The sequence below is a fragment of the Brassica napus genome, chromosome C6 (assembly GCF_020379485.1).
Source record: "Brassica napus cultivar Da-Ae chromosome C6, Da-Ae, whole genome shotgun sequence".
Lineage (NCBI taxonomy): Eukaryota > Viridiplantae > Streptophyta > Magnoliopsida > Brassicales > Brassicaceae > Brassica > Brassica napus.
In genome coordinates this window covers 47,264,434-47,286,053 of record NC_063449.1, presented here as the reverse complement: position 1 = coordinate 47,286,053, position 21,620 = coordinate 47,264,434, and the positions used below count along the sequence as shown (strand labels likewise).

The 21,620-nt window shown below is 35.4% G+C and overlaps 3 protein-coding genes across 8 annotated transcripts; 1 reads left to right on the top strand and 2 right to left on the bottom strand.

The window, feature by feature from the left end:
* Positions 1 to 34: 34 nt before the first annotated feature.
* On the bottom strand, positions 35 to 2,565 carry LOC106354545 (NADH kinase). Of its 3 annotated transcripts, none has more exons than XM_013794508.3 (6): positions 2,256 to 2,512; positions 1,447 to 1,692; positions 1,271 to 1,351; positions 1,048 to 1,199; positions 591 to 965; positions 35 to 272 (listed from the first exon to the last, which is right to left on the bottom strand). In XM_013794508.3, the coding sequence occupies exons 1-6, from the start codon at positions 2,346 to 2,348 to the stop codon at positions 209 to 211; spliced, it is 1,011 nt and encodes a 336-aa protein (XP_013649962.1). In that variant the 5' UTR covers positions 2,349 to 2,512; the 3' UTR covers positions 35 to 208. The 3 variants fall into 3 exon arrangements, with proteins under 3 accessions (XP_013649962.1, XP_013649963.1, XP_013649964.1); XM_013794509.3 differs by having other exon boundaries at positions 35 to 264; XM_013794510.3 differs by lacking the exon at positions 35 to 272 and having other exon boundaries at positions 408 to 965; positions 2,256 to 2,565.
* Positions 2,566 to 8,889: 6,324 nt separating this feature from the next.
* LOC106354550 (alpha,alpha-trehalose-phosphate synthase [UDP-forming] 1) lies at positions 8,890 to 17,210 on the top strand. 4 transcript variants are annotated; one of them, XM_048761569.1, is made up of 17 exons: positions 8,893 to 9,126; positions 10,099 to 10,129; positions 12,552 to 12,981; positions 13,056 to 13,153; positions 13,544 to 13,932; positions 14,026 to 14,140; positions 14,233 to 14,334; positions 14,413 to 14,563; positions 14,689 to 14,777; positions 14,948 to 14,996; positions 15,083 to 15,183; positions 15,253 to 15,440; positions 15,505 to 15,622; positions 15,697 to 15,873; positions 15,954 to 16,076; positions 16,153 to 16,240; positions 16,388 to 17,210. In XM_048761569.1, exons 3-17 carry the CDS (start codon positions 12,606 to 12,608, stop codon positions 17,077 to 17,079), a joined length of 2,856 nt encoding a protein of 951 aa, XP_048617526.1. In that variant the 5' UTR covers positions 8,893 to 9,126; positions 10,099 to 10,129; positions 12,552 to 12,605; the 3' UTR covers positions 17,080 to 17,210. The 4 variants fall into 4 exon arrangements, with proteins under 4 accessions (XP_013649968.1, XP_048617526.1, XP_022560801.1 ...); XM_022705080.2 differs by lacking the exons at positions 8,893 to 9,126; positions 10,099 to 10,129 and adding exons at positions 10,179 to 11,225; positions 11,659 to 11,714; XM_013794514.3 differs by lacking the exon at positions 10,099 to 10,129 and having other exon boundaries at positions 8,890 to 9,126.
* Positions 17,211 to 17,368: 158 nt separating this feature from the next.
* LOC106354551 (trifunctional UDP-glucose 4,6-dehydratase/UDP-4-keto-6-deoxy-D-glucose 3,5-epimerase/UDP-4-keto-L-rhamnose-reductase RHM1) lies at positions 17,369 to 20,381 on the bottom strand. Its single transcript, XM_013794518.3, has 3 exons — positions 20,220 to 20,381; positions 18,467 to 20,035; positions 17,369 to 17,998 (listed from the first exon to the last, which is right to left on the bottom strand). The coding sequence occupies exons 2-3, from the start codon at positions 20,033 to 20,035 to the stop codon at positions 17,555 to 17,557; spliced, it is 2,013 nt and encodes a 670-aa protein (XP_013649972.1). The 5' UTR covers positions 20,220 to 20,381; the 3' UTR covers positions 17,369 to 17,554.
* Between the last annotated feature and the right edge of the window lie 1,239 nt (positions 20,382 to 21,620).

Genomic DNA, 21,620 nt, shown 5'->3' with positions numbered 1-21,620 from the left:
TTTTTTTTTTTTGGTCAAAAACAGGAAGAAGAAGAGGGTCTAATAAGTGCACCGTTTATAAATGGTGGGGTCAAACAGTAAATAAGAAGGTTTAAGGGAGATATTTTGTAGGCTCATATGAGTGAACCATGTGAATACACATAAGTACATAACAGTCTAATAACATGTGTCTTAATTGCAGGAGACCATCTCTGCTGTAGTCAAGCTGTCAATTAGCAAAACCCATTGCAGTCTTGCAGATCTTTTGTTTGCTTGAAACCATATCTGCATCACTTGAATTTTCTTTCAACTCAAAACATCACATTATTATATTAATACACGTAGAGAAATGATTAATCAATCATTAATAAGGTCCCATTTAGAAAAAGATATTTCTCCAAAATTAACGATTTGCACGAGAAACGTGATGCATCTAATTCTCAACATTTATTTATATTCAAGAGGATCATATACATCCACGTTCTTGGTTCAAGAAAGATAGCAACTTCAATTAAAACTTGTTCAAGAATCAACGAATCCATATCTATAGACAAAGTGGGTCCAAAGTGTCTCTCAACTTCAATGTAACTTTTTATGAACAAATCTAGTACCTTGATCTGACCTGACTAAACCCTTGAGACAAGAAAACGTTTAAGACCGGCGCGTCAGATGATATCTCGATCGTATCACCGAGCTGCACGTTGTAGCGAACCTGACAGCCGTCCATGTAGATGGTGCCGTGGTCTGAGTACCAGTTAACATCCATGGACTGATCCGGTTTGAAGGATGAATGCATTAGAGTGGCGGCTGAACCGGGAGAGATGGGCTCTCTAACCATAAACTGGAGATCACGAGACAACATTGGCATCACGAACCCACCTGCTGACAGCATTGCTGCAGTTGAGCCAGCTGCTGTGCAGAGTCTTAGACCGCTCGAGCGGCAGTTCACTGTCTTTGGACTGGTGTAGCCATCTTTGTTCTTTATCCTGCGCACATTGGTTCATAGTGTTGGATACTAAGCTTGTTTCAACCAAACTTAATTACTTTTTCATTATAAGAACCTCTTACTTGAAGGAGAACCTTGAAACCGCTGCAGGGCACGGGTGTGCGATCAAAACGTCATTAAGTGCGTGTGAGAGAAGAGGCTCTGTGTTTAACTTTACTGATATTCTCGATACTTTCGAAGGAACTACTCTCCCATACAAAATGTCATCCAGGACCTGTGAACAAATAGCTGACTGTTTAAAACCAAATTTGCATAGGCGTTGAGTGTTCTAAGGATCAAACTCACCTGTTCAAAGTTTTCAACTGTTGCCGCACAAAGATGACCAGTGCTTCTACTAGCGTCAAACTGATCGCTCAGTTCTTCCACCTGTGATTATAACAAAACACTTAGCTTCTTTTCACATTATTTCACTAAAAGGCTAATGCTTATCAGGTGATATGAGAAAAATCAGGATAAAAGACCTCGTGAGCTTGTGTTGGGTCAGAATTGACTCCTAGAACCGGAACAGAATCGTCTAAGAAATGACTGGCGTGCAAGAGGGTGCCATCTCCACCAACGGTGATGACCATATCCACGTCACGAATGGGATTCGATACGTCATTACGTGAAATGGGTTTCCATTCAACTGGCTTCTTATTAAGTATCTCCTGACAAACGTTGATAGCATTCCTATGTACTTTGCACCTGCTTTCTAGATACTTCAGAACCTAAACAACAACAACAACAGCAAAAACAGAGTCAATAACAATGTAAGAAGCCATGAGAAGCAAACTACAACAATAACAAAGATAGTTTCCAATTGCATACAAAACCAAAGTCTAAGCCTTTCTTAGTAACTAATTTGCACACGTATGACTACACTAAAGATACAAATATCAGACTCCCACTGGTATGCCTTTGTGTAAATGATAAGTAACTAGAGTTGTTTGCAGTTAACACAGTTACATTGCTGCTCAACCTACTCTTCAGATTGACACATCGCACCATTAAAACAGAGTCTCAATACTCACAAACAAATAAAAATGGAAACATTTCGCAATGCGGGCATGAAGGAAGCAGAAAGATTTGTATTTTGACACAGTAAGAGGAAACACCCACAACAGCAACAACAAAAAAAAAAGGAGTTTTCTCAAGAAACTGACAAACGTTTCAGTCTCATTCTCATTCTCTTGGGAATTTCGTCGAACACCTTCTATGCGAAACGAAATAGACTTGATCTGGCTATAGAATTTCCAAAAATCTAGATGAAACGCAGTGAGGAGAGTAATACCTGAGGGTTTTTGATGAGCGAGACACCTCCTGATTGAAGAAACGGGTACGGATCAATCGGTTTCAGTAGAAGTAGAAGCTTCCTGATCGCCATTCTCCTTGAAATCAATCTCTTTATGTTTCTCTCTCTATATATATATGTAAAGCTTTCTGATTCTCTCTTCGTCACTCTTTTGTCTCTCTCTAATCGTCGGCGCCGCGCCCAGCGGACTTGTGGCAAACCACGTCTGAGAAATGAAGATGTTGATTGAAGAGACCTCCGTAGACCCTCTGCTTGCTTTAGAGGCTCTTGAAAGATTGCCAAAATTATTTGGGCCTAACATACATTCTACGAAACTGGCCTAACTAAAAAGTCGACCCAACTATATTCTACTGTTGTGGCCCAATTTCAAGGATCCAAATTGGTTATTTATACAAGATGGTATCATTACTTTTTAACCAACTTTATTCTTATTATATTATATATATCCCCACCTTTCATGTATTTTTATACGGATTCATATTTTTTTACTAAAATATTATGACTCGACCATCGACATATGTTTATTTTCCTAAACTATGGATTATAACCATGCATTATGTGTCTCTTTTCAACCTCTAACTTTTACATTCAGATCAAGATCCACAAATCAGAAGTTTTCTTCTTTCTAATAGTTCAAGGTGTATAAGCTTTAAAAAAATTTAGTAAAGAACTTCCACATTTGTTAGCATTTTACAACTCTGATAAATTCAAGTTCGAATTAACACTTTAAAAACCAGCTTATTCGTGCATTCAAATATTTGTCAATGTTGGATATTGATTAAATGTAATATATAAATTTACATTTCGAGAGCATATCAGCCCATAAACGTTTGCTGGATTTCTTTTTTCAGATAACATATACGGATAATATTGGTAATTTGTTGTACCGAAAACATAATAATTCAAAACGTGAAAATAGGCACGTACCATGTCCACTCCTACACTCCTAGCCGGTACTAGTCGGATCAAACTCGGTCCCAGCGTCTCGCCTATAAGGAACAATCCCTAGTAGGATCAGATCCTCAGAATCGAGTGGGCAGTCCTTTAAAGATTGTCCGGTCTAGAATCTGATCTTGAAGTGGGGTTTGTTTTGAAGTCGTACCGGACCGGTTATACTCCACGTGTTTTATTTGGTGTGATAATGGTGGTACCACGTATAGTAGTGGCGAACCGAACCTATGAATCTGACCTCGCAAAACCCAATTTCACGTGATTGTCTCTGATATGGCCATATTTAGTAAGCTACTGTACGTGATCTTTAATTGAACAACCTAAGACATCTCTTATGGTTTGTCCAAATATATATACTATAACATATATGGTTTGAATGCGACAAACAATAAATAATGTTCTAAGGTAAGAAAATCACCAAGCATAATACAGACAAACTATGGTGGATGATTGTACAAGAGTACACATGATACTTCCTATATAAGAAAGAAAAAAAAATTATATGTGGCTTTACATACTATGCAATTATATAATTTTATTTGCGCCTTTAAGAGAAAGATAACTACAAACTCGATCTAATTTGTGTGTACATGGACATACCAATCTGTCATATCCACTGGCAGAACTATATAGAAAATTAGGGAGGTGGCCTCAGTCAAGTTAATTAGTATGTTAGCTGATTTCATTTATATTTTCATTAGTTTAATGCAATAATTATTTGTAATTATATCTTAATCCCAATAAATATGTATCTAACTATAATTCATAAGCTAGTATCTTATCATTTATATAATAAAGTGCAAGTCGTCTGACTAATCAGAAATTGACATGTGGCAAAGAAAAAATAAAAATATATATAGAAAATAAAGAGAAAAAGACTTGGCCCCACTCAGTTTTACTTTCCGTTACATATATTTTGTGTGTCAAGATTAATTGGAAAAAAAATAATGCATCATTGGTATCCTCGGATTAAAAATGAGAAGTTTCATTCTCACTCGAGGCCATGACTCCACCATTTTCAGGGAAACTGCTTTGTACTAATTTTAAAAACTTCAAAATTATTTCATCAATAAGTTTCATCCCACCGTTTTGCGTTTTGAAACCACGATCCCCACCACTTTCACTTTCCCCCACCTCTTTCACATAAACTGTTTATAACATAAATAAATAAACTTTAAGATCAGTTCGATCATCAGCAAATTTATATACAAGTTCATTAAAAAAAAACAAAAACCTTCAGTAAAATCGTTCTTTTACTATCTTCGGTTGCTCAGAGAAACAACTGATCACCTTTACTAAAAATTCTTTTTTGCACCAATGCGAAACTTCTATCTTTCATCATGGTCAAGTTTATCTAAAGCATGCATATTTTGATCGATATACATGTCCTCTTTCAAGGCATCGAGTTTAAATCACCGCCTCGGAAGAGATTGTTATTGGTATGGCGATTATGGAGAAATTCATCTAACCTAAGGATTTTGTTGCATGGTTTCCAGAATATGCAGGTATATTCATGCATAACCAATTCATAAGAAACTAATTCTCTAAAATCTGAGTAAACAGAAAAGGCATAAATATTTGTATTGTTCAGTTTTTAAATTATCTTTATTTGCTGCAAACATTCACATGCATGAGACATCAAAGCTGGTTGAAAATTAGATGAGATCTATTCTAGAGTAAAATTGGCGAAGGTTGAAGACGAGTAGGTTGGATAAAATGAGATGCAAAATGTTTAACCAGTCAGAACTCAGGTAAAAATAATTTTATTTGCTCTTTAGTTTTTACACAGAAATAGTTAGGGCCTCGATGTTCTAAATTATTATTTGCCATTTCGGCTATCTTACTCAAGACCATGTGTAAAGTAGTTTTAAAAAAAGTTCCAATAATTTCTGTAAATAATTATCGTTAATTAACTACATTCAACCACTAAAAATAATTTGAAAGCATTCAAAATGTCAGTCACAAATGCATGCAACTATTTGTAAACTCAGAAGAACTACTTTTTTTAATAAAGAAGGTAAATGCTCTTGGTGTGTATACTTATTTATATATATTATATACACGTGTATAACATTAGAGAACAGTTAAAGGAAACTGAAACGTGGAAAAATCATTATAATTGTGTGTTCTTCAAAATAACGGATTATTCACTTATATTTATAATTCTTTTAGTGTAACTTCAAATTAACATGTCAAGAAAAATATTCAATCCACTTTCCATAGTGTATTTTTTTTTGTCCATGGTTTAGTTATTTCTGAAATGAGCTTATAATTTGTGTCATATATATAGTTGTATACATTAAGTAGTAAAAAAAAAATAGTAACTGAAATGTGTTTATTTGCAAGAAAAATATTCTCATGCCGAGCATGGGGTCAACACTAGTTAGAAAATAATTCCAACTCTGCCACTTAAATTACCTTTTTGACATCAAAACTGCAAGTTAAATTACTGTCTTGTATTAAAACACACACACACAACTGTAAAAATGTGATAAGATTCGACACGCCAAATATCTTACAAGCTAAGTGTAATTGGCTCTACCGAATTTGCAATAAAAGTGGAAAATGTTCGCCTGCCAGAATTATTCGCCAGACCACTCAGTATTAAGTGTGTTTTCTTCCTATTAGTGGCGAAACTATATTTGTTCTCATGCTATGCTCAAGTGTTTTAGACTAGCGAGTTAGGTAACCCTATATAAGAATCTCAAATCAATTTACATTTGATTTAGTTCGTAGTGCTTGTGGATGATCTGTCTGATAAAAATCTTCAGAAGCTGGCAAGCAATATCATCTTTTTGTTTTTGTTTTTGGTAGAAAAGGAAATGAAATAAAGTTGTAAGAACTAGAGTAATAATGTAAAAGCTAACACTACGTGCATGGAAAAATCAAACTACAAACAGTGACCATTCTCTAATCTTTTTATCCTTTTTAGCGCGTGGTATGCAGTCTCCACAGCTATTGGTGGTGGTGATCGATCGTATTTGAATTTGGGTTTATAAAATCAGTTTGTAATGACATATGTTATCTCTCTATCGCATAGTTATGTTTATAACATACTAGTCCAACTAATACAAATTAAAACTCAATTTTAAACAGGAGTCAAAAACAAAAAAGGCCACAACTTGACAGACCATAATTTCTCTGACACGTAGTTATATCAGTATAAATCCAAAAAATACAAAAGTCGATTTTAAATAAGAGTCAAAACGTCGACAAAAAAAATAAGAGTCAAAACAAAAAGGCTCAAGAAATTAACTAAATAAAACAATAAATTCAGGACAATTTCCTTAAATTCAAACCAAATTCATTTTGACAGAACCTAATGATTGCATATCAAAACATTATTTATCAAATATAATTTTCAAACACTAAAAGTGTTTTCCAAGTGCCAAATCTGAACTAAAAGAAAACCAAATAATTAACTTCTTTTACTCTGGTCGTTATTTTTTTCTCCAGAATAAATGACAGAATTACTCTGGCCATTATTAAAATAACATTTTGCCCATCCAAAGTTGAAACCAGAAAACAATTATCACTGTTTGAAAAATAAAAGTTTTCTATTTTCTAAAAACTGTTAATGTAACTTTAGGGATTAGTTAAGCCCTTTCTCCAAAAAAAAAAAACTTTAGGGATTAGTTTTTTAAAATAACTTTAGGGATCATGCATGGGCGACTTATTAAAATGAGAAATATGTTATTTGATTTGGACTTTAGAATAATGCTTAAATTTCAATAAATATCAATTTAGTGCACTGACTACGGCGAAACCACTGGCCAGTGGTCGTTTCATTACTCTCTCAACTTTTAAAACAGTGGACTTAAAGCAAAAAAAAAAATTGTCGACGACCACAACTACAACAAAAAAGCCACATACAAGATGTTGATTAAGTCTATAAAAAAAAGATGGTATTAAGAAAATCAAATAAAAAGGTTTAGTAAAAAGTGATCCATGCGACCACGAAAGCATATCTATAGTTTATTACATTTCCTAACTTCGAATCTATGAGAAAATAATTTCTAAGCACTTTACAAGTTGCAGCCTTTGTAAAATATTCGATGATTTATTGTCTAGTATTTTAATTGACGATCTAAATCTTATTAATCTGGAATGGAATTTCTTCTGCGCTGTATGCTTCCACTCACACACGTTGACGGAAGTAATCAGATTTTTAAATAATATAAAAGGAATATATAAACCGTATAGTGTAAGATAATAATCACGTTAATAACAGTATAAGAGCAACCCACCTCTGTAATTGTCTCCATAATAGCATTTAGAGATAAAATCATTCCAACACTACTCTATTTCTTCCTCTAAAATAGAGATTGCTATTTTCACCTCTATATTTAGAGGAAGAAATAGCATTCCTCTATAATAGAGGCACATATTTTTATTTACAAAATGATTCTTTAACTTTTTATTTTAACAATTATAACCAAAATAAATATTTTAAGTGAAAATTTATCGTTTATATAAATATATAATCATACTTTTTATTTACATAATAGTTTCTATAAAAATATTATGTGTAAATAATTTCATAATTTTATAAATGTTACACTAAATTGGGTTAGTTTTCAACTTTCACAAATAAAATGTACTATTTGTAAAATTAGAAAAAAATATATCAAGAATATTCCTTTTTAGAGGAAGAAATAGAGGAATACATTGGAGACAAATTTATCTCTATTATAAAAATTTTCTATTTTAGAGGAAAAAATAGAAAAATACATTGGAGATGGTTTAAGAGGTTAGTGTTTATGTGGTGAGTCAGATGATGCCCATGAATTAAAAGTTATACGCTGACGTACGTAAAGGTCCTCGTCGTGGTCTCTCATGTGGCCCAATCAACTTATTCTGTTAACTTATTTAACGTCGACGTATTAAAAAATTATATTTGATTAATTAAGCTTTTAGAAGAAAGGATACAGCAATTTGTTTTACCAAAAATGGGATATAACAATTTGCTGACATTTTAAAATATCGAGTTTACTTTATAGTTTTCAGGGATGTTGAAACCATAAAGTTTTGCTCAATTCTAGATTATAAATGGCCATAAAGTGTTAGACTTTCGATTTATAATTAAAACCCTAAGATCCAAACCAAGTTTAAGATTATGGGTCTAATTGAGAAAATCTTCAACTTTTTTTTAACCGTAGTATTAAGATTGCAATTTTATTATTATTTAAAGCTATAGATTTGAATACTACAGAAAATTTTTCTGTATTTTTTTCTCTCTAAAATTCATACTTTATTTATAAATTTTCAGAAGCCAAAATATAATGTTTTAGGTATTTGGTTTTTCACTGCCAAATAAAACTTTATTTTTACAACTTGGAATTTTTATATAACATAATTGGAAGATCATAAAATTAATTTCCCCCCAAAAAAATATAGCAATAAGTTTTTTCTATAGCACTGATATTTGTGTTTTTAAAAGAAATTGAATACTTTGACTTAAAAAAATAAAATATTTTGTGGAACAGTAGTCAGCAAGAATAATAATTAAGATTTGATATCCTTACTTTTGGTTGTGGGGTGAAAGTAGTCCTTTATTTTCTTTTAAATTTTGTTGGCTATCTTTTGGTTGAGGAAGAGAAATTACAAAAAAAAACTATATATTAAAAAAAAGGAATTTAAAAGGTGAAAAAAGGGAGAACAAATTCCCTCCAAATGATTGGGCCATAAACCATTGAAGGCTGCTCCTCCTCCTCCTCCTCCTCCTTGCATAACTCTCTCTATTTCTCTCTCTCAGCCAAACACACACACACACTCTCCTACGAAAACCTTTCACACGATCTCCATCGATCTCTGCTGGTGACTCCATCGCTTTCGTCTCTCTCTCTATCAACAAAGCTTTTGTTGCTTTCTCTGGCGGCTGCTTCCTTTCTCGATCTAGGTTAGTTTTTTTTCCCTCGCTGATCTTATCTCATTACAAGCAGTTTCCGCTTACGTTATTTGACTTTGATGTGCTTAACCTAGTTTTTTCCCCTTAAGAGTTGTTATTAGGGTTTCGTGGTTCTACATAACTGGTGATCATCGATTGATTTCTCATGATATTTGTTTTTTGGATCTTGTTTGTTTGATCTCTCGTCTCTGATTCTGATGAGATCTTTTAGTTGTTGATATGATTGGATTTATAGAGATTTGCTCTGTTTCTTGACTGTACTCTTCCGTTATCTGAACCATAAGTGATTGAAACTTGATGTGAAGTAGTTGGATTCTAGACATTCATGCTATGAAAACATCATTACTCATATAACTAAGAAAGTTATTGTGCCATATAACTAACTTATTGAAGTTGAAGTAGTCTTAAGATAAACTCGATAATATTATATTGGCTGGTGTCTTGTTTCCTGATTAAGGTGCTTTACAAAACCTTTGGTTTATTGAAAAGAACATAAATAGTATTTACAAAATTCAAGGATGCTTTTCTTTTCGCAAGATCCAAAAAGGATAATAATGATGATAATGATCTGTGTTGTTTGGTTCATGAGTTTAACACTTTCTAATCTCAACTTCTGATTGGATAATATCTTCTTCTATATATGAACCCATCCATGACTAAATTAAAAACTCGTTTGCATGTACTCTCCTTTTCATATAATCACTCCAATACTTAAAACAGACCATTTTAGAGGGAAATCATAAACTTTTTGTGTGCGTGATGAATGGTCCATCTTTTTCAACTTTGTTCTAAATTTAACAAGATCTTTGGTGGGGTCCTTAGTGATTGTGGATTCCGTGTCTACTTGAATAAGTCACTGCTTTATGACTGCAGTCTTCACGGGAAAAAGCAATCTTAATGCATTTCTCATACCTGTATTCTAGTTTGAAAATGGTTGATATATACAGTGCCACTTGGTTACAGGATAGTCTTTAAACGTTAGTTCAAGTGCAAGGTATGTGACAGATTCTTCTTTCCTAGTCCTGGGTGTGTCTAGTGTTTTTTTTTGGTTATTTCTACTTTTATTTATCTCACTCACATATTTTGTAGGGTTATACAACTTTAACCACTAGACTTTCAACTATATTTTTTTTTCAAATAATAGGACATATATACTGTACATATATCAATAGCCAAAGCAAAAGTGAGATCAGCAAAATCGTATTTTTTTAATCGTAAATATATGATGCTTAGATTTGCTGTCTTATTAGGTGGACCACCAGTTTGTTATACTTTCTTTATCCTTGGTTGCCTTTTGTTACCGACACATATTATTGGACGCATATCGTATGTTGTTATCCACGCACACACAATATAAACATATACTAAGTCGTCTTCTTCTTCTTCTTCTTCTTCTTCTACCATATTAAAGGAACATCGTGTCCTCATGCTTGTGTTGTTGGCTTGGGACATCATGTGACTTTCTTTTCTCCTTCCAAAGTCAATATATGAACAGTAGTAACACTCTGAAAAAAACGAATAATGTTTTTTTCTCTTCTGTGTTCATTGTTTTCCATTGTGCATATCATTCAAATGTTTGACATTGTTATAACTATGCAAGAGAGTGTGCTGTAGAAAGTCAGGTGTCGATTTTACTCTTTTAATAGCCACACTTGGGGTCAGTGCTATGCAAAGAAAACACTTTCTGTCTTCTGACTTAAAGCATCTGATTCCTTTTTTTTTTTCTGGTGTTAAACTATGCAAGAGTTTTGCTTGAGAGTCCTCTCTCTTCTAAACATTTCTTGAAATATAGTTTTTTATTTGGTTTCTTTTCCTCTTTTGCATAATTTTGATCTGACTTGTTACTGTTAGTGGTTCAAAACTAGACTGAAAACGATATATGTGGGGTTTTATCTTTTCAGACTGTCTGTGGCTACCAAGTACTAACTCTTGTTTTCCACACCCTATATCTAGAATTTCTATTTTTTTTTAAAGAAAATTCTTTCTGGTCTACTGAGAAAAAATCCATTTCCAATAAAGAAGAGAGATCTTTCTTCGTTGTATTTCCCAGAATCAAATTCCAAAGTCAGCTTGGGCCGAGTGAGAGAGAGGTCAATCTCAGCTTAAACCTTTTAATGTCATACTCATATATATTTCATTTCCATGTATATTGGGTTAATAAGGCCATATATAAATATATATATATAAAAGTTACAAAAAATAAAATACAATAAGGCCATATATATACTTCTTGGGTTAATAATACAAAATAATAATAAAAATATTTCTTTCGTTCCACAAAAATAAATATTTTGAGATTTGTATGTATTCTACAAATACAAATTCTATATTTTCAATAAATGTTTTTGTTTGTTTATCTAAGTTACTAAATATAATACTATTTTTTTTAAATAAAAAAATTAGAATATTATAAATTATTTATGATATCATAAACTTTTTTTACAATATACATGAATAAATTTTTTATAGTTTGTGAAACGAATTACTTACATAAATAAGCTTAAATAAAAAAAGCTTGGTCAGGCGGAGGAGGAGCGGCTCTAGGATCCGGATAGGCGAAGGGACCCACAGAGCTACATGTAGGAGACGATTAATCCCTTCATTAATGATTACGTCATCTCATCTTTGAAAAAACCTAGTTCTTACGTCATCTCGTGATTGCTAAGTGTGTATGCGTGTGATCTTTCTTTGCTCTTCACCGGCGGTGTCAATATAATTGATTTAGTTCTTGGCGAATTATAGGAAGATTTTTCTAGACTTTATTTTATTTTTGGGTTATGAGTGGTGAAAAGAAGAGAAGATAGATTAAAGTCTTTGGTGTCTTTTCTCAGACAAGAATCCTTTTTGGTGTAGCTAACACTTGCATGGCCGTGAAGACTCTGTGTAGTCTGTAAAGCTTACACGAGGATTTTGCTGCTCCCCTCTCTCTGTGATAATATCTCTCCCACCGTTCCCTTTCTAGCTTCTCACCTTCTTTTGGCTCTATTTACTTACCATCTCTCTCGATGATAACGACTTGAAACCCACCTCAAGAAAGTTTTTTTTTTAAATATATATATATATATATATATCCTCAAATTAAGCCTTTTGTCTCGTGTATAAGGATCACTGGTCCTTTTTTCTTTTGAGTGGCTGTGAAGATGTGTGATTCATGTGCCCTTCCTGGTTAGTATTGTGTATTTTTTTTTTCCATGTTTCTTGCTTCTGTTTCCAAGTTCTTGGCCTTTCACAACCTTGTCTTCAGTGTTTGACACTATCTTGTGTTTGTTTTGTTCTTTGTCTTTTACATTTACTTTAGAGATGCTTATTCCTTTGCCTGATGGCTTCTTGTACATTCAGTGTATGGTGAATTGACAGTGACATTTCAAGTCTTATTATGTTTTGGTTTCATAATGTGGCCTAAAAATATAATGCAGGTTACTCTCTGGATTGAAACTGAGCTTCTTTAGGTTCTGTTTTGGTGTGAGCGTATGCCTGGGAACAAGTACAACCTCAGTTCTTCTCACATCCCCCTCTCTCGGACAGAACGGCTCTTGAGAGAAAGAGAGCTTAGAGATAAGAGGAGGAGCAACCGTGCTCTCAATCCCAATGACAATCCTGACAACTCTGAGAACGACCTGCGTTTAGAAGGTGACAGTTCAAGGCAACAATATGTTGAGCAGTACCTGGAAGGTGCTGCTGCTGCTATGGCTCACGATGATGTCTGCGAGAGACAAGAAGTAAGGCCTTACAACAGGCAACGGCTCCTTGTAGTGGCTAACAGGCTCCCTGTTTCTGCTGTGAGAAGAGGTGAAGATTCATGGTCTTTGGAGATCAGTGCTGGTGGCCTAGTTAGTGCTCTCCTAGGTAAGGGACTCACTTAGCATCATTCTTGACCCAAACATGAAGGCTGACATTATAAAGTTATGTCGTTTTTGAAGGTGTGAAGGAGTTTGAAGCCAGATGGATTGGATGGGCTGGCGTTAATGTGCCTGATGAGGTTGGACAGAAGGCACTTACCAAAGCTTTAGCTGAGAAGGTAACATATCTCTCTTTTTTTTTTTATGACCAATAACTAGTTTTATTAAAATTAATTAATTTTTAAAAATATATTTATTTTCTTCTATAGATCACCACATTTTTTCATTCTACTTTATTGTATTGTTGAAATAGTGTGTAAAATTGTCTTATTGTTTAGTTGAAATAAAATTATCTTACATAAAGAGATGATGAGAGAAGTAAACAAGATTTTTTTTTTGTATTGTTGAGATAGTGTGTAAAGTAGAATGAAAATGTGGTGATTTATAGAAGAAAATAAATGTATTTTTAAATTAATTAATTTTAATTATTGATAAGCAAAAAAAAAATTAAGACAATGAGAATGATCTTTGTCTATACTTGGAGTTCTTATGTTGTTTCAACTTTGCAGAGGTGTATACCTGTGTTCCTTGATGAAGAGATTGTGCATCAGTACTACAACGGTTACTGCAACAACATCCTATGGCCTCTGTTTCACTACCTTGGACTTCCACAAGAAGACCGTCTCGCCACAACAAGAAGCTTCCAGTCTCAGTTCACTGCGTACAAGAAAGCAAACCAAATGTTTGCTGATGTTGTGAATGAGCATTATGAAGAAGGAGATGTTGTCTGGTGCCATGATTATCATCTCATGTTCCTTCCTAAGTGTCTCAAGGAGTACAATAGTAAGATGAAAGTTGGTTGGTTTCTCCACACACCGTTCCCTTCTTCTGAGATACACAGGACGCTTCCTTCAAGATCAGAGCTGCTTAGATCAGTTCTTGCTGCTGATTTAGTAGGGTAAAGTCTCTACTTGATGACTCTAGTTATTACTAGTGGTTTATGAGAGATTCAATATCTGTTGTGTTGTTGTATACTTTTTTTTTTCTTCAGTTTCCATACGTATGACTATGCAAGACACTTTGTGAGTGCGTGTACTCGGATACTTGGGCTTGAAGGAACACCTGAGGGTGTTGAGGATCAAGGCAGGCTTACTAGAGTAGCAGCTGTATGTCCATTTCATTTACATAACACCTTGTCCTTTTTGGAAGCCTTTGTCACAGTGTCTTTTTTTTTTTTCTGTTTGTGTTTGGGTTTCAGTTTCCAATTGGTATAGATTCTGAGAGGTTTATAAGAGCACTTGAAGTACCAGACGTGATACAACACATGAAGGAGTTGAAAGAACGGTTTGCTGGCAGAAAGGTATGGGTTTATGGAAGCTCTTCTGAGGCAAAGTCAATGGAAGTGTTACATAGTAATTGTTTATCCTTGTATTGGCAGGTGATGTTAGGTGTTGATCGGCTTGATATGATCAAAGGGATTCCACAGAAGATTCTTGCATTTGAAAAGTTTCTCGAGGAGAACGCAAGCTGGCGTGATAAAGTGGTGTTACTGCAAATTGCAGTGCCGACAAGAACAGATGTCTCTGAATGTAAGCTTTTCTTGATTTCTTGGACTCTGTCTTTGCATAGTAACTAGCTCTCCTCAAATAGAGTTGATTAGCTTCACTCATGAAACGTATAGCTAATGGATGAACTTGTGGGTGTTTTGTTACAGATCAAAAACTGACAAGCCAAGTTCATGAGATTGTTGGACGCATTAATGGTCGTTTTGGGACACTGACTCAAGTTCCAATACATCACCTGGTCTGTTTCTCCCTCTCCATGCTTTGTTAACGAGTCTGATATCATGTTTTAGTAGACCGTTGTTGAGGGTACCATAGATAGATAAAAGAGTATTTGCACCATATTTGGTGTTATAGTTTGAACATGCAACTTTGGGATAATGCTGATAAAATTCTTATTGTTACTGTCAGGATCGTTCTCTGGACTTTTATGCTTTATGTGCACTTTATGCCGTCACAGGTAACTTGTCTATTTACTTGTGGATATGGTTACAGTTTTGTATGGTTTGTTACTTTCTTTTCATCTGATTAGTTTCTTTTCATCAGATGTTGCACTTGTCACATCTCTGAGAGATGGGATGAACCTTGTCAGCTACGAGTTTGTTGCTTGCCAAGAGGCTAAAAAGGGTGTTCTCATTCTCAGTGAGGTAATGACTCTCATACTCGGATGCTTTGCCTCAGCTGTATGTATTCAAAATTTGCATTTTGTATTACAGTTTGCAGGTGCTGCACAATCACTAGGTGCTGGAGCCATTCTTGTGAACCCTTGGAACATTACAGAAGTTGCTGCCTCCATTGGCCAGGCTCTAAACATGTCACCTGAAGAAAGAGAGAAAAGACATAGGCATAACTTTCACCATGTCAAAACTCACACTGCTCAAGAATGGGCTGAAACTTTTGTCAGGTATGCTTATCATTAATTCTGAATGAGATGATCTTTGTATGCTAACACTTCAACATATCTGCAGTGAACTAAATGATACTGTGATTGAGGCACAACTAAGAATTAGCAAAGTCCCACCTGAGCTTCCACAGGATGATGCTATTCGCCGGTATTCAAAGTCCACCAACAGACTACTAATCCTGGTAACTTTTAATAGAAAACTAAGGTTTATGTTTTGAGGTCACTTTCTCTTTGTAACATTGAAAAAACATTTCAGGGCTTCAATGCAACACTGACTGAGCCAGTGGATAACCAAGGGAGAAGAGGTGATCAGATAAAGGAGATGGATCTTAACTTACACCCAGAGCTGAAAGGACCGTTAAAGGCACTATGTAGTGATCCAAGTACTACCATAGTTGTCCTAAGCGGAAGCAGCAGAAGCGTTTTGGACAAAGTATGCATCTCTCTGTTGTTGTTTCCTTTTCTTGTTATCACACTTTCACTTATACTGACTGGTTTTTACTTTAAACTCAGAACTTTGGAGAGTATGATATGTGGTTGGCAGCAGAGAATGGGATGTTCTTAAGGCTTACAAATGGAGAGTGGATGACTACAATGCCAGAACACTTGAACATGGAATGGGTTGATAGCGTTAAGGTAAATAAGATACCTTAGTCCAGACAAAACTTATTTAAACTCAATCTGAGTTCTGTTTTTTTCCTTCTATTTATAGCATGTTTTCAAGTACTTCACTGAGAGAACACCAAGGTCACACTTTGAAACAAGAGATACTTCTCTTATATGGAACTACAAATATGCTGGTAACTACTACTCCTATTGGTTCTGCCTTTCATTAATCATTCACATTGTTTTTAAAAATCTGTATAATCAATAATACTCTATAAAACATCTTATTTGATTTCTTGAACATTGATCATTCAACAAGACTAACTCATTTCTCATTGCAGATATTGAATTTGGGAGGCTTCAAGCAAGAGACCTGTTACAACACTTATGGACAGGACCAATCTCTAATGCATCAGTTGATGTTGTCCAAGGAAGCCGCTCTGTTGAGGTCCGCGCCGTAGGTGTGACCAAGGGAGCTGCAATAGATCGCATTCTAGGAGAGATAGTGCATAGCAAGTCCATGACCACACCGATAGATTACGTCTTGTGCATTGGCCATTTCTTGGGGAAGGACGAAGATGTGTACACATTCTTTGAGCCAGAACTCCCATCAGACATCATCCCAGCCATTGCACGGTCCAGACCATCATCTGATAGTGGTGGAACCAGATCATCATCAGTAGGAGGGGACAGAAGACCGCCTTCAAAGTCAACACACCACAACAACAACAACAACAGCAAAAGCAGTTCAAAATCTTCCTCCTCTAACTCTAACCACCACAACAACAAGGCCTCATCACAGAGATCTCTTCAGACAACAAAAAGCGGTTCCAACAACCATAGCTTAGGGAACTCAAGACGTCCTTCACCGGAGAAAATCTCTTGGAACGTGCTTGACCTCAAAGGAGAGAACTACTTCTCTTGTGCGGTTGGTCGCACACGCACCAGTGCTAGATACCTCCTTGGCTCTCCTGATGATGTTGTTTGCTTCCTTGAGAAGCTCGCCGACGCGCCAGCGCCTAACTCATCTTAGATTCCTAGACTGTCTGAACTGTGAGAGTTCTTGTAACCCCAATAAGTAACCATTACCAGACTTTTTTTAGTGGTTTTGATTCTAATCTAATAAAGAGTAGATCAAGTGATGAATAAAAATACTTAGAATAATCAAACTGTAACACACCCATAAGCAAAGCTAGTGAGTGATAGTATGAGGTGATCAAACAATATAACAAGAAACAATAAACAAAACATATAGTAGATATTATTTGTGGTTAATCTAATGAAGAATCACAACCCTTTTCTCTCTTTCAAAACAATTGGTGTGTTGAATAAACAGTATGAATAAAAATTAAATCTCTATTACATAGAATAATCAAACTATAACACACCCTTTAAAGAAAAGCTAGTGATAGTAGTAAGGGTGATCAAACAATATAACAAGAAACAAAACATATAGTAAATATTATTAGTGATTAATCTAATGAAGAATCACAACCCTTTTCTCTCATTCAAGTCTTCTTGTTTGGCTCAAACGCATACTTGATCAAAGACTCCTTGATGGAGAGCAGCTCAGGGAACTCTTTCTTGAGCTTAGAAGCATCCATCTCGTTGTTACTTCTTGGAGCTACAATGACTTTAGCTTGCTCCTCTAACGTGAAGTTTGCCCATTTGAAGTCAGGGTTGATGTAGTCTCTGTACATCTCTAGGATCTCGTTGTGGCTCACCACGCCCGGGTTTGTGAAGTTCCAGATCCCTTTCAAGTTTCTTTTGGCCATCTCGATGGAGATTGGTAAGAGCTCGTCCAACACTGTCATGCTGTTTGGGATGTTTACTACTTTGTTGTACCTTGAGATCTTGGTGATGAAGTTGCGTGGGTTGTTTAGATCTGAAGAGATTGGCATCCTTACTCTCAATGTGCATACGTTGTCAAACTCCTTTAGCAGCTCCTCTACCTGCAAGCAAGACACAGTCATAACAAAGAATTAACATATATATATAAGAGACCAGTGTTTTGAAAACTAACTGTGAATTGCTCTTCTAATTGGTTTCGAGTTGTGCTAAAAATCGGATTTGAATTAAAGAGGCAAACTCGCAAAAACGATTTGGTTCGATATTAAAACCCGTGTTTTTTAAATTCAAGCTAAAATAAAAAATAAAAAATAAAAAGTTGCAAATTTTAAAAAAGTTTCATAAAAAAACCACATTGCTTTTAATATCTATCTAAATAAATTAGTTTTCATCATATTTTTATATTATTTTTGAAGTTTTTATTTTATTTTCATATTATTTTTAGATTCTAACAATAATTTATATTTTATTATTTTTTTATCAAAATAATTATATATATGCAAGCAAAGACATAACAAAGAGTTAACATTAAAATAAGAGTCTTGGATCATGACAGAGCAAGAGTTAGTTACCATGGCTTTGGTTTTTGAGTAGAAGGAGCCAGTGAAGTTGGGAGTGTCTTCCTCCTTGAATCCAACACCCGAACCTTCAGGATGCTTCTCATCATACTCAAATATACAACCAGTAGCGAAGTTCATCATCAGAAGCCCATGCTCTCTGCATACATCAGCTAGAGTCAAAGTTCCAGCCACATTGGCACGGATGGTCTCTGCCTTGTGAGACTCACACCAGTCAACATTAGGTCTCCCAGTCACACCAGCCGAGTTGAAAACATGAGTCGGCTTAACACTCACAACATCCTGCAGAAGAGAAGCTCTATCCTCCAACCTTCCTTTCCCATACTCATAAGCAATCACTTGCTTCTCACACAGCTTCCCAAGCAGACCACCGATCCACCCGGTCTTACCATATATCAAGAACTTGAGAGAAGGCTTCTGCGGCGCGCTGGTACTGCTCCTTGTGCTTGGAACCACCATGTGGGTTTGACTCGGCTTGTCAGACGCCGTAGCTGCTGAAGAAATCTCATCTGATCCATCGAAATGCCGCCCGCCGGGCATCATCAGCATCCTCGGATGAGGAAGCAACGCTCCAGAGACATCGCCCCACCACTCAGGGTTCTGAGTATACCACTCCATAGTCTTCTTCAACCCTTCCTCCCACGTCGTCCTCTCCGACCACCCCAGCTTCTTGAGCTTCTCGTCGTCGAGAAAATACCTCTGATCATTAAAAGGCCGGTTCTCAACAAACTTAATACTCGCCTCAGGGTCCATGCCAAAGAGCTTGCAAACATCTCTAGCCACATCGTTCACTCTCCTCTCCTTCTTGGTCCCAATGTTATAAACATGACCAACCTCACCCTTGTGGAGAATCACCTCAAAGGCCTCAGCAACGTCCTCACAGTAAAGATAACTCCTCACGTTCGACCCATCTCCGTGAATCGGAAGAACCTTCCCTCTCATCGCCAGCAAAATAAACTTGGGAATCAGCTTCTCAGGAAACTGATTCGGACCATAAACATTATTCCCACGAGTAGTAATAACTGGCAAACCATAAGATCGCCCATACGCCATCACAAGCATCTCCGCCCCTGCCTTGGTCGCAGAGTAAGGATTGGTCGGGAGAAGCTGAGAGGCCTCGTGGTTACCCACGAGCGCGTCCTCGTCAGTCTCCCCGTAAACCTCATCGGTACTCACGTGGATAAACCTCCGTACCTGGCCTGTCACCTTACAGGCCTCGAGGAGGACGTGGGTCCCGTAGATGTTGTTCTTGGTGAACTCGAAGCTGTTGCCGAAGGAGTTGTCGACGTGGGTCTGAGCGGCGAAGTGCATGATGGTGTCGATGCCTTCGGTGATGAGGAGGTGGTTGACGAGGTCCGCGCTGGCGATGTCGCCTTTCACGAACTTGAAGCTGGGGGAGTTTTTCGAAGGGTTAAGGTTCTTGAGGTTGGAGCAGTAGTCGAGCTTGTCGAGGACCACGATCTTGTAGTGAGGGTAGGTCCTGATGAGCCTGTTCGCCACGTGGGAGGCGATGAAACCGGCTGCTCCGGTGATGAGAATGTTCTTGGGCGTGTACGAAGCCATCTAGACAACAACAAAAACAAAGAAACGAACTCTCATGCGTTATTACAATATAAAAACGAAACCTTAGATCCAGATCTAACTAAAAAACATCAAAAGCTATATAGAGTTTATGATGGTTTAGATCTAACGACGGTGAGAGATAACTATATAAAGTAAGAAACTTTAGAAATGAAACGTTACATACCTCTCTGAGAATTTTTGGGATCTTTGTGACGATCAAAGGCCACAGACAAGACTCATTTGAGAGGGAAGAAGAAGACTAGAGAGGGAGTTGTTTATATACAGATTAAAGTTACGAAAATACCCTTTGGTTGCTCTGTTATTTACATAAGCGGGGTAGTAGGTTCACAGCTTGAGACGCGTGTTTTGAGATCGCGGGTTTGGTTATAACATTAACTTCGCATGTTGTTAAGTTACTGCTAGTGTTAATTACTGATTGATTCCTGTCTTAATTTTTGATTTAGACAATCTGCTTTAATAATTAATAAAATTTAAATTTGGATATGAAAAAATGATAAAACAAATTACTCTATCCATTATATTGTATAAATTGTTTCAGTTAAAATTATATATAATAAAAATAGCTTTCTTATATTCATAAAAAATATATATATCAAAAAATTATTTTTGAGTATATATATTAAATACATTTTAACCAATTATTTTTTTATTTATTTTTATTAAAATAGTTTTAAAAAATTCTAAAATTATACATAGTTGTTTATTTCCGATCTTAATTATACAAACTGATAAATTCATGACTCGAATAGGAATGATTTATGTTAATAATTTTTGGTGGTATAAATTACTAGTTGATTAGTCTCTATGTTTTAAAATAGTCTAGTTTTTTAAAAAAAGTCATTTTTGTATTTTTGTTGTTTTTTATTAGATAATAATGATATAATGTAAATTTTGAAAATTAATTTCATATTGGCTCAAACTGGTAAGAAATAATTAATCCAATATATATATATAATTAAAATTTAATATGTTTATTAATATAGGTGAAATTTATTATTTTTGAAACATGTGGAATATAATCTAAATTTTGATTTAGACAATCTGAATTTAATTAAAAAATTGGGGTATAAATTTACGAGATAAGGACAGTGCGTTGGCGTTTGCGTTTGAGACAGTAGTAGGTACCATATTATATGGCTCTAAAAGTTCTGAAACTCTTATTAAATACGTTATACCATATAAGGACTGTTTGGTAATTCGACATGGCAATTGAATTCGTATCGATAGTAATACTAAAATTTTGATATGCAATCATTCAATGCAGTATCCCATATGCTGAGATCAATCAGATCACCGACACATTCAATTATGGTCACTTGTGACTGAATTAAACTAGAGAATATAAACCATTTTTATTTGATTTTGTGTTGATCGTTAACATTTAAAGCGCGGACATATGCATAAAACTAGTTTAAACGGAGGTACAGCAGAGAAATAAGTTTTATTCAAGGACCATTTTTGTAAATTAAACGTGCTAAGATCACGTGAGGGCACGTGAGTAGGTTTATTTTGATCGTTTCAACATTTAAAGCGCGACTTATGTATAGATTAGAACTAGTTTAAA